This window comes from Cavia porcellus, unplaced genomic scaffold, assembly GCF_034190915.1.
Source record: "Cavia porcellus strain 051 isolate PalLab524CR breed Dunkin Hartley unplaced genomic scaffold, mCavPor4.1 scaffold_1, whole genome shotgun sequence".
NCBI lineage: Eukaryota > Metazoa > Chordata > Mammalia > Rodentia > Caviidae > Cavia > Cavia porcellus.
This window is the reverse complement of record NW_026947484.1, coordinates 138,195,730-138,209,701: the sequence shown is the minus strand read 5'-3', so window position 1 is coordinate 138,209,701 and position 13,972 is coordinate 138,195,730. Positions and strand designations below refer to the sequence as shown.

Genomic DNA, 13,972 nt, shown 5'->3' with positions numbered 1-13,972 from the left:
AAACTGCCCTCATTTGGGAAGGAAACTACTAAATGGTCTTTAAATCTCCTTTCTATCTCTAAAGTTTAAAGATGAGGAGTTGGAAGTCTTCTATCAACCAAAACTTAACCTAGATGTTAGAATATATAAAATTATAGTCATAAAAGTCTCATTTAGTCAGACACAGTGGTACACATGTAATTCCAGCACTCAGGGAGTCTCAGGCAATCAGATTACAAGTCCAAGCACAACCTGTGGAACTTAGCAGTTTAATTATACCCTGTCTCAAAATTTAAAAAAAAAACACTGGTTATATAGCTCAGTGTAAAAGCCTTGGGGGCCCATCCCTTCTACCACCAAAAAAAAAAACCACACACACACCTTATTTTATTCTGATAATTAAAATTCTTAACTGGTCAAAACTTTTATGGTAAATCTGTATGTTTCATAGTTATAGTTTATATATTTATATTAGACTGACCTTCTCAGAGGGCAGAAATGTCACCTTTTGTCTTTGTATTTTCAGTGCTTATACATCTTTATGTATACAATGCATATTTCTTGAGAAATATGTCAAGTTGATGTATTTATTCAAAAAATTTTAAAAAGAAGCAAATAAATTCCATTTAATTTTCTCAATTCTGTATTTCAGGTAGTGTTGTATGCTGTACAAATAAAAGAGACTGTAAAATTTATCATGTTTTTAGAGTTACATAGACACATGTATCCAGGCCTTCTAGTTTCCAAGGCTAGTAACCTACCTGATTTACTAGATAATTTGTTACGTTTCAGTTAGAACTACTTCAGCTACTGTGTTACAACCTAAGTGTCTTGTAAATGATTCCTTGCAGAAGTAAAATTTCTGCCATGGTACCATTCCTTTGACAAGCGTGACAGCCTCTAAATTGACTTAACCACTGCCTTGGCAGGTTTAGAATTTGTAACATTTTGTAGAAGAGCTCTGAAAGGGAATGAAGATTAGTTTTTAGTTCCAGTTCTGCCTGTTCAGCTCTAACTCTCTGCTCCCAAACAAATCACTCAGGGACTATTTTCTAGGAACTTAATTGGCAAAAAAGAAATGTGTACCTCATTAAGTGGGCAAGTTAGCTACTATTGTATAAGTTCCATTTGACTTATTATACCGTTAATCTATAATGCTATAGTAATACTATAGCATCCCAGTTTTAAAGATAGAGATGAGACAGAAAGACAAATGATGTCTCTTGGGATAGGGCTGGGGGACAAGTACCTCCTGCTGCTCTGCGGGGCAAACAGCTCACACAGATTGTAAACTCAGCACCAGTAAAGAGTTAGAGGGGCAAAGTTTAAGGAAACGAAGACACTTTATTTACAAAGAGGAAAAGAATGGAAGTATAAGAAGACAGATAGCTACCCTGATAAGAATCAGGTGAAGGGACTCCAGATAGATGGAGGAGGATTCATGGGTCTTTGTTCCCAGGTGCTTTTGTACGGTGGACAGTGACCCTTACCCTATCTGGAACTTGTTACAATGCAATTGACTTTTCTGGGCACTCCTGCCTGATGTCATTTCCTTCAGTGGCCTGTTTATTTGTCCTTCACAGGGCCTTGCCTCTGGGGTGAACAGCTGGTTGGCAAGGGGGTACCTTATTTATGGTCAGCTTAGAGTTAGTAAATAGGTATGTGGATATCTGCTGTAGTACTGTAATGACCCTACAATGAGTGCTTAATGTAGCCTTATATATGTATGGGTGTGTGTGTGTACATAGAGTGTATGTGCATATATGGGTATATATATATATATATATATATATATGCACACACATGTATACATACATATTGAACTGTGTATACACTGAATAAGAGTGTTCCTCACAGTTAGTCAGTCATCCCACCCCTCCATTTCCTCTGCATTCTGTTGGAGACGGAGAGGCACAGCTGTCTCAGCTTCTTAGCTTTGTGCCCTTGGCTCACTCAAGCTGTCTGTGCTCTGCCTGTGAGTGCCCTCTAAGTCGCTAATGTCTCCTGTGCTATCTTGTTTTTCATCTGGTTTTTCTCTTTTTCTTCCCTCTCTTGAAACTGTTCTGAGGGAAACTTTCTGTAGTAAAATTTTAACTCCTTCTAGTCAGGGTTAACTAGAAAACTAACAAAGCCCTTGGCTTACGTTTGCCTGTGTATAGATCCCCACTGGCTACAGTGATACCCTTTGCTTGAGTACTTTTGACCATTTAGAAAACAAATGTCTTGTACACTTTTGTGTATAAATCCAATATAAATCTTTCATACCAAAAGCTTTTTTCTTATCCTGTTGACAAAATCTGTTGTATTTCATTTGAAACCTGAGTAACATTATCAAGACTTTTTAGTCTTTCTTAGTTCATGTGTTCAGTTCTTCTCCATAAAATGCCTAAAGAAACATCCACATTGAAAGAAATTTAACAGACCATTCATTCACTCAATAAAAATTTACTCAAGTGGTTAGGCTCAATGCTTATAAAGGAAGTTGTGATGATAAGAAAAAGGGTGAAAATGTTTGCTTTTACTGTGTTTCTGTTCTAGAAACTAACATCCCATGTGTCATTCTCACCAGTTAAAAGGTATTCATTAAATTTTAAGCACATGATGTTCTGACTGGTTGTGAAGACTTGTGCACATATGAAACTTCAAAGGAATCATGTGAACTTAGCACTTAGCACTGAACATGAGAATGATGACCTGTTTCCCCTTTTATGCCGAATTACTTTTCTAAATAAGCTGTATTGGTGGAAATCAGTTTGGTTACTATTTGGCATTGTACTTTGTCTTCTAAAGGAAATACCCAGTCATAGAATGAGAGATTATTAATATGTGAGTATTAAGATTTGGTATAAATGTGAATAGAATAAAAATTTTTTTTAAAGTTTATTTTTTAAGAAAAAAATCATGATAGAATAGAAGAAGTGAAAAGTAGGTGTGTCACATAAGAGAGGGGAAAATATGATGTCCTTCAACAAATGGATCTGCTCTAGTAGATTCTTGAAATACAATATTAACTAAGGAAGTCAGTATATAACCAGAGCTATGAATTGTTAGTTCACTTACTAGTTAATTTTGAATGAGTGGATGTCATATCTCAAAGATGTTGTGCTTGGCATTAATTAATGTAATTTTAATGTAAAATATATTTGGCTTTCAAAAAGTCTAGTTATAAAATACTACAAGAAGTTCCCATATAGAAGAATTTTCAAAGAATAAACACTTGCTACTCAAGTTAATAATTGCAGAGTGAAATTGAAAATTCAAAAATCAAACTTTATTGTAAGTTGAAGATCCACCTATGTAGAAGGAACACAAGGAAGAGTATAACCTCGAACAAAACTATGCTCTTCAAAGCGTTTGACTGGGTCTTGAAGCATGAGCAGAATGGTAGATGCAAGGCATTACACTTAAAGATAAACAATGCAAACAAGGGTATTCAGCATGAAAGTAAAAGGAAGTGGCGTGTTTTAGTGTATCAAAGAAGCAGATTTGGCTAGATCTGAAGATCCGTGGGAGGAATGACAGGAGATAGATCTGAGATGGAGAGTAGGAAGAGGTGGGTAGTTGGGGTCAGACCCTGGAGCATCATATAGTAACTTTAAATCTTAACCTTTAAGCAGCATGGAATGATCACAGATGTTTAATAAGGCAGGTAATGTAAGAATATAACTCAAGCAATAGCAGATGTATAGAGTCAGAAGTAGAACATGAAAAGAAGATTTAAGAGCTGATTATGAAAAGTCTTTGTGCACTGAGAACTGAAATGAAATCGAGAGAACTAGATGTTAGAAATGTTAGCAATAAATTTAATACATCACGGGAACCATTTGAAGGAAGAGGTGAAGGTAGTACCAAAGCAAATTCAGGATTCTAGCTGATGTGCCTGATTGGGTTGTTGATATGTAGTAGAGAAACCGGAGGGCAGGATTTGGACCTATTGGGGTCAGTTTGGACAGGTTTAGTGTGAGATCTCTAGTTTATCTGTGACAGTATGTCTAGTAGGAAGTAGGTAATTCTGATGTTTTTCTTAGAAAAATTCTATTTTCTTAGAAAATAAAATATAAAAATTTAGCATTCTTGCAAATTAGGGCACGTGTGTGCGAAAGAGAGAGAAAACATTTGCTGACAAACCATGTAGGATATTTTAAAAAGATGGGAGCATGGACATTATAAAGGACTGAGAAATGTCAGTAATTTAAGAACTGAGAAAGGGCCTTGTTATTAGGAAGTTGATAGAAAAAAATCAGAGTACATAGAGATTAAATTAATTCATGTTTGGTTTTGTGAAGAGGTGAGAGGCTGAGTGGGGCATTTAACACTGCAACCAAATGAATGGAAAGACACTTAGACTTTCCACTTGTGTTAGATCATTCTGGTGAAAGTGAGAGGCCCAGGCAATAAGAGGAATATACTAGACAAGGAGAAATCATTTATCATCAGCCTCTTCTGTGGCCAGACTCTATTGTAGACACTGGAAATACAGCAGTGACTAAAATAAAGCTTATACCTTTTGCGGCTTTCATTCTAGTGAATGAAAGAGTGAAGGCAGTGAGGTTATACAGGAAGCACAGAATTCCATAAATCATCGGCGACAGTTGCTCTGGAGCAAAGTAAATCACAGACGAGTTTTCATGAAGCGGGGACTGGGTGGGCTTCTCTGATAAGGGATGCCTGTACATAGTGATCCATTACAAAATTCTTTATGCATAAGTAATTTCCTATTGAGTAATCATTCTGTTTTCTTCTCTAGGTACTGTAAGGAGATTCCTAGAGATTCATGGTGAAACCATTGAAAAAGTAGTATTTGCTGTCTCTGAGCTTGAAGAGGTATTTTGTTAATTATTTTGCATTACTTAAATCTTAATTTTACTGTTGGCCTTTGTCTCGTCATTATCTATTTACTGGCTTTCCAGCAGACAAATCCTTATTATCTGTGCACTTACTTGACAGTGGTACTTGGTATCATTCATTGAAACAAATTATGTTGGAAGCTATGAATAAGTCAGAAAAGAGCATTCTGTTCATGTTGTCACACTGCTTGGTTGTTGCCATTGTTTGGTGGAGCCTCCCACAGTGGAGCCGTTCTGCTTTGCTGCCTGCGTCAGTCTCAGGGCATCATCTTGTAAGCTGACCGCTTGGTGTCTGGGCTTAGTGGAAAACCACTGCTTTGTGAGCAAGCTCTGGTGGCTCCCTGACTGGAAACCCGTGACAGCAGGGCTAGTGCTAGGTTACATGTTTTAGTGTACATGGTTAACCTGGTTTCAGTTTATTCAGAGTCATTTTACAAAATCAGATTTTAATCTTCCTAAGTTTTTCTTAGCCTAAGAGTGTTGTATCCTATTCAGCACATCATGTGAATTACACTTTAGATTTTTTACAAAGACTATCCAACTAGTATTTCCAGCCTTTTTATACACCTACTTAGAAGATGATGCAATCTCCTTTGCAACACAGAAAACTGAAGGATAATGTTTTTGTGAATGATTTCATAGTCCTGAATGATTCCATTGTTCTTTTGTTTTCTTACCATCTTAATTTAGTGTTATTAATTATAGTTTGGAACAATCAATGAATAATACTGAAAACTAATAATTTCAATGATGATGAAAAACAACATGTTTCATGATTTAGGAAAAATAAAACCAAATGCTTGTTACTACTATGGATTTACAGACAGTGCAGTGAACCAACTTGTATAGAAATTATAAGAATCAGTTTAATTTTTTTTAAGAAACAAAGTTTATCTTTGTTGTTTGAAAAGCTGACTTTAGTCCTTTATGATAGAATGTTTAAAAAAAATAACTGATTCTGGGCTAATGGAGCCTGAAAATGCGCTGAGCTTAAGGAAATAGCATTTAAATTGGGTTTCAAACACAGATATCTTAGTAAGTGAGAGTGGGATTGTGGACACGAATACTAGAACTTAATTTACTGAATTCTGGATTCAGTTTCCTTGGCATTGCCAGAATGAACACCCTATTTAGCTCAGTGTCCTCTTCGTAACAATGACTAAGGGTCCCGGAGAGTAGTAAGCAGTGTGAGCTCAGCAGGGTTAAGGGTTTTATTCTTGGAGGCAGCTGTCTTCTCAGTGCTGGCACTGTTTAGGTTGCTTCATTACTCTGTTGTTTTTCACAGAAGGCCTTGCTTTTCTGACACAGGCTACTTACCAAAAGCTGCTGCCTCTGTACTTCCCGAGAACGTTAAAGGAGGAGAGTCGCTCGCTGCCGTATCTACCTGCAGATATTGGGAATGCTGAAGGGGAGCCTGTGGTACCCGAACGGCAAATTAGAATAAGTGAAAAACCTGGTGCTCCAGAGGGTGAGTCCTGCAGTCTACCTCTCCTTTCAATGGAAGCTAAGATACTGATAAAACACACCAGCCATCACAGAAGGAGAAAGTTCAGCCTGACTTTCAGAAAGTTCTCTATTAGCATGACTCTAAAATCCAGAGCTCTATAGAAATTTTCCAAATCTTAGTTTCATTGAGATTTAGTTTTCAAATTTAAATAGTTAAATATAAGTAGGTAAGTAGGTGGATAGCTAGACAACTATTATATCAAGTCTGTGTTAGGCAGTGGGGATTCGGAGGTGGACGTAACATTTGAAGTATAATGAAGTTTATATCAAGCAGGACACTGTTGAGACAGACATCCATCAAATTATCATCTAAAGTTTTAGGTAGTTATAACAGTGTCCTCTAAAAGACAACCCAAGAATTCTATAAACATTAATTTTATTTCTTCAGATTTTATACTGATGTATGTTGAAATGGTAGCTACAGCAAGTTAAAATGTTAGCTGTTTTGAATCAGTTCTGTGTGAAAGCTCTACCAGTCTTCACACACACATACATAAAGTCATGACTACCTTCTGTGTAGACATGCCTTATTTGCTCAATGCTGGGACCTAAAACATTCAGCAGCTTAAGAATTACTATGAGGTTCCAACTGTAAATACTTCTGTTAAAGATGAACCCGGGTTAAAATCTAGGTAATCAGCTCCTTTTTATCACCAGTAGGCAGACTTAGATCAAGTGGAGGGAATTATAGATGGTATCAGATGGAAATGTCTGTGACCAGACTTTGCTGGACGTGCACCATGCATTCTGGGGGTAAGGGAAGTATCCAGTAGAATAGATCTTTGAAATAATGGTGGAATCATTTACCAATACTCACACTGGACTCTCATTACAGCATATCATTTTTCCTCCATAAAATGCATTCATCAAATAAGGACGAAACAACATCAATTTGAAATAGCACATTTGGGCAGTAGATGAAGCTGACTCATAGCTAGGGATTTCCTCTGCTGTGAGGCTTGGCTTGCCTTTATAGCTCAGGAATGGCCCTTCATGTTCGTAAATATTTTCAGTTAGAATGGTAAATCTGTACACACACACACACACACACTCTCTCTCTCTCTCACACATTCATGTATGTTAATCTCTTGTTAACAATTCATTCATAGACAATAATAAATGCAACCGGATCCTTTTAAGCTGTTGGCATGTCACAATTTGTTTATCGGTGAAGTAGATGTAAAGAAATCCCAGCTGATGGCCCACCACATTGGGATTCAAGTGATGGTACTACCTTGGAAATTCCCCATGGTTTTACCTCTTCTGTTTTTGTTTCGATTTCATTGTTAATGAGTCTAATGAGGCATTACACTAAGAGATGATCTGTTCCTAAGGGAGTAGTTTCTCCTAGCCAAGCTCATAAGGATTACATGGCTATATCAGAAAGTTTGCCTCTTAATTCATAGTGAGAACAACTTTTATGGAGCAAAATGATTATTTTAGTGTTACTGGGGTAAAAAACGAGAGTGTTGAGTTATAGTGGATGTATTTCTTACTGAATATGTGTCAGCCTATGATTCTGGCCTACCTGTGTTCATTAGCTCACTACCTGACAAAGGGCCAGGACTTGCATAGCAATTAGCCAGATGCTCCCTCTTTAAATAATGCCATATAGATGGTCCCGGATGCTGGTACTTATATTTATTTTGCCATGAACTATTTTTAAACCAAAAGATAGTCTAGTTAAATCCATCTTTTTGTTGATGTTGCCATTTTCTTTCCTTTTGAAGTTTATACCCAGTTCACCATGGTTTAATTTCACATATTCCTAAAATTCCTGTCACACATGGACAAGCAGTTTCTTACATTATTTTACATAAATAATATTTCAGTATTATTTAAAATGACCAGGAACCTTGTTTTTAAGTTAGCTGACAGTCGTTGCTACTCCAGTGTTTCATTTGCTGCTGCATTTTGTCATATGTTCTCTGTTAATAACAGTGTTTTTGTTACAGATAGCCAAGAAGAGGAAGATGAAGGCCTAGGAGTTGATCTATCTTTCATTGGTTCTCATGCTTTTGCTCGAATGGAAGGAGATATTGATAAGCAAAGAAAACTAATCCTTCAAGGACAGTTATCTGAGGCAGCCCTACAGAAGCAGCATCAAAGAAAGTAAGACTAACCGTTGGGACTGTTAGACACAAAAAGATACGCAAAACAAGGAAAGGACCTGACACTCTCTGCCTAGTGTAGATACACACGTATGTTCTCCTGTTTCATTGTAACAGTCCAGGCAGGAACGTTCTCCCCATTTTGTATAGGCAGAGCTTAATGGTCACAGTTAATATGCGGTGAAGCCAATGTTCAAGGGCATATCTGACCTAACATTTCTACTCTGCCTACTTCGTTATGCCTCCATGTGAAGTTATATTCCAAAAGTAGACATTAGGAAAAGGGAAAAGCAGTTACAAATGTTTATAATTAAAGTTTAGTTCAATTTAAAATTCTTATTTCTTCTCAGCTTATCCAAAGGATCTTAAAAACATCTAACCTATTCCATTTTTTAAAAATCCTTTTAAAAATGTAGCTTTTGTACTTCTCTCTCTCTCTTCCTGTCTCTCTTCCTCTCTCTCTCTTCTTCGGTCTCTGTCTCTGTCTTTGTCTCTGTGTCTGTCTCTGTCTCTGTCTCTGTGTCTGTCTCTGTGTAGTTCAAGGTGACCTGGACTCACTGTGTAAGCCAGACTGGCCTTGAACTTGCAGTGATCCTCTTGGCCTCCCAAATGTTGGGATTACAGGTGTTCACTAGCACCGTGGGCAGCTTTTATACTTTTAAGTTATTTTGACAGTAAATAAAGCTAGCTGCTTTTCAACACATTTTAGAGGAAAAAAGTGATGGACTTTAAATGGCTTCTATCCTTTGTGTTCTGTAGTTGGTAGAGAGGAAACATCCCGTAGCATTGATTAAAATCATGTAATGAGCTTAGCATATCATCTGGTACTTCTCAAGCTCTTAAAATTCATCTCTGGTATTTTCTTCAATCTTGAGCAAGTTATGGCCTTTTTTACCTTTGATTTTCTTTTGAGCTTTCTTATTTATCTCCGTCAGTGCTATCTTTATCTTTCTGGAATAAGTGCTTCCTTTTGTGTACTTTTTCATGCCCTGAACCTATCGAAAGCATAGAGTAGTCTTCATTATAGTGTTTTGTAATGGTATCTTGATGTTATCAGGCTCCATTCATAAAATGGGAGTTGGACTAGGTGATCTCTGGAGTCCCTTTTGGGTCTGCTCAATCCCTGGCCCGACTCTTCATTTTATTTTATTTTTTTAAAAAGCACATTTGCCACTAGGGGGCACTAGTGAACAGCTTTTCCAAAGAGTGCAGTCAGAATCAAGTGATCGCTTCAGTGATTTCTAAATTTGACCATGTAAGAATCATCTGGCGCATATTTTTCTTAAATATAATGACTGAACTCTCACTCATATGATTGCATTCCAATATATATTTTAAAACATGTTCACATCATTTTTTATTTATTGCTAGTGAATCCCAAAATTTTTTGGCCCCAGATCCCCTTTACATTCTTAAAAATTGTTGAGAACTCCAAAGAGCTTTTTTTACCTTTAGAAGTATTTATCATATTAGAAGATATTTATTAGTTTTTTAAAATTAATTCATCCTATTTTCTCAAAAACTTTTGTCATTTAGTGAGAATAGCACTGTTTTGTATTAAAAATGTATGAATCATTCAAATACATAATTACAAAATAGAAGAGTATTTTAATAACCTTTTCGAATAACTGGGGATAGCTTTCTTTGGTATTGCACCAGAATTTGATGAATGATAATTTCTGAAATTTTCTTGTAATGTGGAATGTCAAACCATAACTGTATAGTTTTGTATTCTGTACTAAAATGTGCTGTCCTGCGCTGCACTTTGAAGAGATACAACACCAGGCATTTGTATCATTACTTTATATTGTGATAAATAGATCTCTGGAAAGTACTTTAATACTCCCAATATTGACACATTTCATTGTACAATGTAAAAATAATTATATTTGATAATGTCAATTTCATTAGAAAAGTACCAATTTCATTAGAGAAGTCTTTAAATCTTAATTTACCAGCATCTAGTGATGACACAAATTTTCCAAAATGATGCATATACATATATATACACATACATACGTGAGTGCATATATGTACGTATATATATATTGTACCTACATACAGATTTGAGACTCAAGTTTTATCATTGGCAACAAATCCTGTTATTTTTCTTGAAGTGACAAGATCATATATTAATTTTTGAGAAAACAACTCATGCTAAATAACTGTACTTTGTCTATGAGTCTTGGAAGTGAAAATGGCACTTCATGAAGGGAACGACTGATTGGCTTCCAAATCACAATAACCACAGCGTTTTTCCAAGACATCTTCAGTATGCAAAAGTGATTTATATGTTCTTATCTGTTTATTGCACATTAATACTAAAAAGATATTTTCTCAAAAGTTGTCTTAATAAAACTAATAGTTTTTACCTCTTCACCAATGACATTCTTTTTTTCATTTAAAAAAATAAAATTTTTTAACTTGTATAAGAAAAAATAATAACATACCATTAAAGAAATATCATAACTGTAAATTTTGCCCGTTTTAACTTAGATTCATGTTATTTTAATAAAACTATATGAGACAAAGCAATTAAAAACAATGGGCAAATAGCAAGCAATTATCACACATAGTTATAAACAACTGGCAAAGACAAAGCAAAATTTGAAGCATAAAAATTCGTTATCTAAACGAGTCCCAGTCCAGAGTCTATGAAACAAAAGCAAACTCTCACCTCCATCCAGTGATCTTGGTGGAAGACCTCCAAATGATTCAGGGAAACGATCCTATGCTATGTCCGCGAGTTTGTGTTCTCTAAAACCGAAAAATGAATTTTAGGAACAGTGGAGGTGAAGAGTAGAATGTATTTATTAAGGGAAAGAAAGCTTCTGTCTGAAGAGAGACAGAAGGGGTCCCTGAGCGGATTGCCCTGCCAAAGACATTCTTAAATGGCATTTTTAGCAGTGAGAAATCCAATAGCTGCTAGTGCAGCCTGAGTCTACCACCTCACCGCAGAAAAGGCAAATGCTGTCTTACTGTTGTTATGAAAATAATTTTCACTTTTCAGACCTTCGTACAGTGTTTTTAGACCTCATGGAGAGTCTGCATTCACACTCTGAGAGCTATTGGCTTATGATCTCTTAGCAGTACTTTATAGTTGGGAGGAATTTTGGGTTTGATTATCATGTAGTACAGTTTTCCAACATGGACTTCACAGTCCATCAGCATTAGAATCACCAAGGGTACTTGTTTAAGCTCTGTGAGACCCATATCAAAACTGAATCAGAATCTCTCTGGGAAGGACTCAGGAGTCTTTCTTTGAAAATGTGTTGGTCGATTCCTGTGTTCCCTAAGTCACTCATCTCGTGTGACTCCTTTACATTAGGTAAGCTGATTCTCGAGAGGGGTTGCTCATCCGCATGGCAATTGAGGAAGAACCTTCCGTACAACCATCTTCAACATTTTCCTTTCTCTATCACCATCTTCAAACTACTTACACAGACTAATTTCGTAGAAGTTCCTAAAGGACTGGGTTTCTTTTTTCAGTTTTAGTGTTTTTGTGTTATGCTTTATATTTACAAAGAAAGAACTGCACAGTTACCACTATTTCAAATCAGTCAACCGACCTCTCGTCTCTGAATGTCCATTGTCTGTCATATCGGCACACACTTGTAATTACATTCCACATGCTTTTTCATTTCTTCATGAAAAATACAGATAATCTAGAATTTTAAAGTTTATCTTTGGGCTGGTTGATTATTCCTCATTCTTTTTTAAAAAAATGAGTTGATCCATTAAGTACAAATTCAAGCCAGTATTAAAATGATTATGTGTTTACAAAGTCTGTACTTTCTGGAAAGGAGTCCCTAGAAGATCTGTACCTTCTGAAGTAAAATATAAATCCAGCAGCTAAACTGTTGTCCTTTATACCAGTAGAGGACCTTGATGAAGAGAGTCAAAAGTGTCATAGAAAGGTATTTCCCTTTTGGTTTGAGAAACATCACTTAATCTATAAGATAATATTCTATACATGAATATACAGACATAAAAAAAGTAGTCCTTATCCTCTGGAAATCCCAGTGAGCCGCACTACCGTCAGATGTCAGAGGTCCTGAGTCAGTTTGAGATCGCTGTCTGAACAGTGGTCTGGGTTGCATGCACCCAGGTGACACATAGATGCAGCGCAACCTGTGGCTCGCTAAGCCGAGATCAGGAAACAAAAGCTCAGGACCTCTGCCATTCGGTTCCCTTGAATAATAATCAAAAGATTTTCTGACTTTCCATTTGGTATGAAATGATTCAAACTTTCCATTTGAATGGGAGATACGTGATGATTGAAGACGAAATTTTATCTTACATCTGTAGTGCAGAATACTTCAGAGTGATGTTAGAAGAAAAAATTTAGATAAGAGAAATTTAACAGAGTTCATTTGAGCACAGAATGATTCAGGCAGCACTCAAACCAGAAGAGGTTCAGAGAGCTTTGCTCTACCCTTGTGATCCGCAAGCTTTGACTAAAAGTGCAAGCAAAGTAATTACTTGATTGGCTTACAAGTAGGCATTTGCTGATTGTGATTGGCTGAAGTCCTACTTACTATCTTTTCCCCAGAATTAATTAGGTAAAGGAAAGCCTCCTACTTAGGTGTTGGTATGGCTGTATAAGGGTTCCTAGTACAGAAATAGCCCCAGACCAATGAACTTCTGCTTATTTTGCTTTCCCAGTGATAACAGAACTTCTCAAAAGTCTAGTCTAGGGAATCTAATTCTCTTTCAGAGGACCTGTGAGGTCCAACTATTTTCAAAATTTCACTGAGACTTATATTCCCTTTTCATTCTTATTCCTCTCACAGTTAGATAAAGTTTTCCCGAGCTAATTATGAATATCTAGCAAAAATTAGAGATTTATAAAATACTAAGAGCATAACACTTCACTCTAGATATAGCTTTTCTCATAAAAAGTTTTATTCATAGGCATTTTATTTTTAAATAAGTAGTCTTTCACTTCTATTTTTATTTTAATATAAATATTATAGATACAAATAACAAACAAAAGGTCTTTTAGGATCCTTAATAACTTTTGAAAACATAAAAGGGGCCTAAGTCCAAAAAGTTTTCGAATGAATGACTGATTGTTTAGGAGTTTGTGATATAATTGAGCTGTAAATCATCTGTTTGCATAACCTTCTATGTTTGAGATTCTAATATGTAGTTTTTAAAAATTTATTTTTCTTGCTGTTTCTATACCAACCAGGCTTTTATTTTTATGTATTTGAATCTGGTTTTTATTAATTTTATTAGCTATGCAAGTTGAACAAATACTGATTTGTTTTTTTTACCTCTGAAAAGTAAGCAAGTTTTTTAGTACTATCTTTTTGAAAGCCCTCCATCAGTAGGCTTCTTCCATCAGTGACAAAACTAATGGTCACATGGATTGGCAAAGTACTGTTGTATCATTCCTCCCATGGCACTGCTATGCCACATCAGTGTCTCTTTGCAGCGAATCATTTTAAAATATGAAAAAATTAAGAGTAGGCATGCTAGTGTGCTCCGAAAATATTTGTTTAAAAACCTGAAAAAAATCAGTCG

General features: G+C 36.0%; 1 protein-coding gene across 3 annotated transcripts in view; it reads left to right on the top strand.

Moving 5' to 3' along the window:
* Gdap2 (ganglioside induced differentiation associated protein 2) overlaps positions 1 to 13,972 on the top strand; it is a 43,701-nt gene that overhangs the window by 13,187 nt on the left and 16,542 nt on the right. For all 3 annotated transcript variants that reach the window (XM_003479031.5, XM_063256299.1, XM_063256301.1), the window contains 3 exons: positions 4,727 to 4,803; positions 6,135 to 6,294; positions 8,288 to 8,444. In XM_003479031.5, the coding sequence (XP_003479079.1) occupies positions 4,727 to 4,803; positions 6,135 to 6,294; positions 8,288 to 8,444 (394 nt within the window). The remainder of the gene's footprint in view (positions 1 to 4,726; positions 4,804 to 6,134; positions 6,295 to 8,287; positions 8,445 to 13,972) is intronic.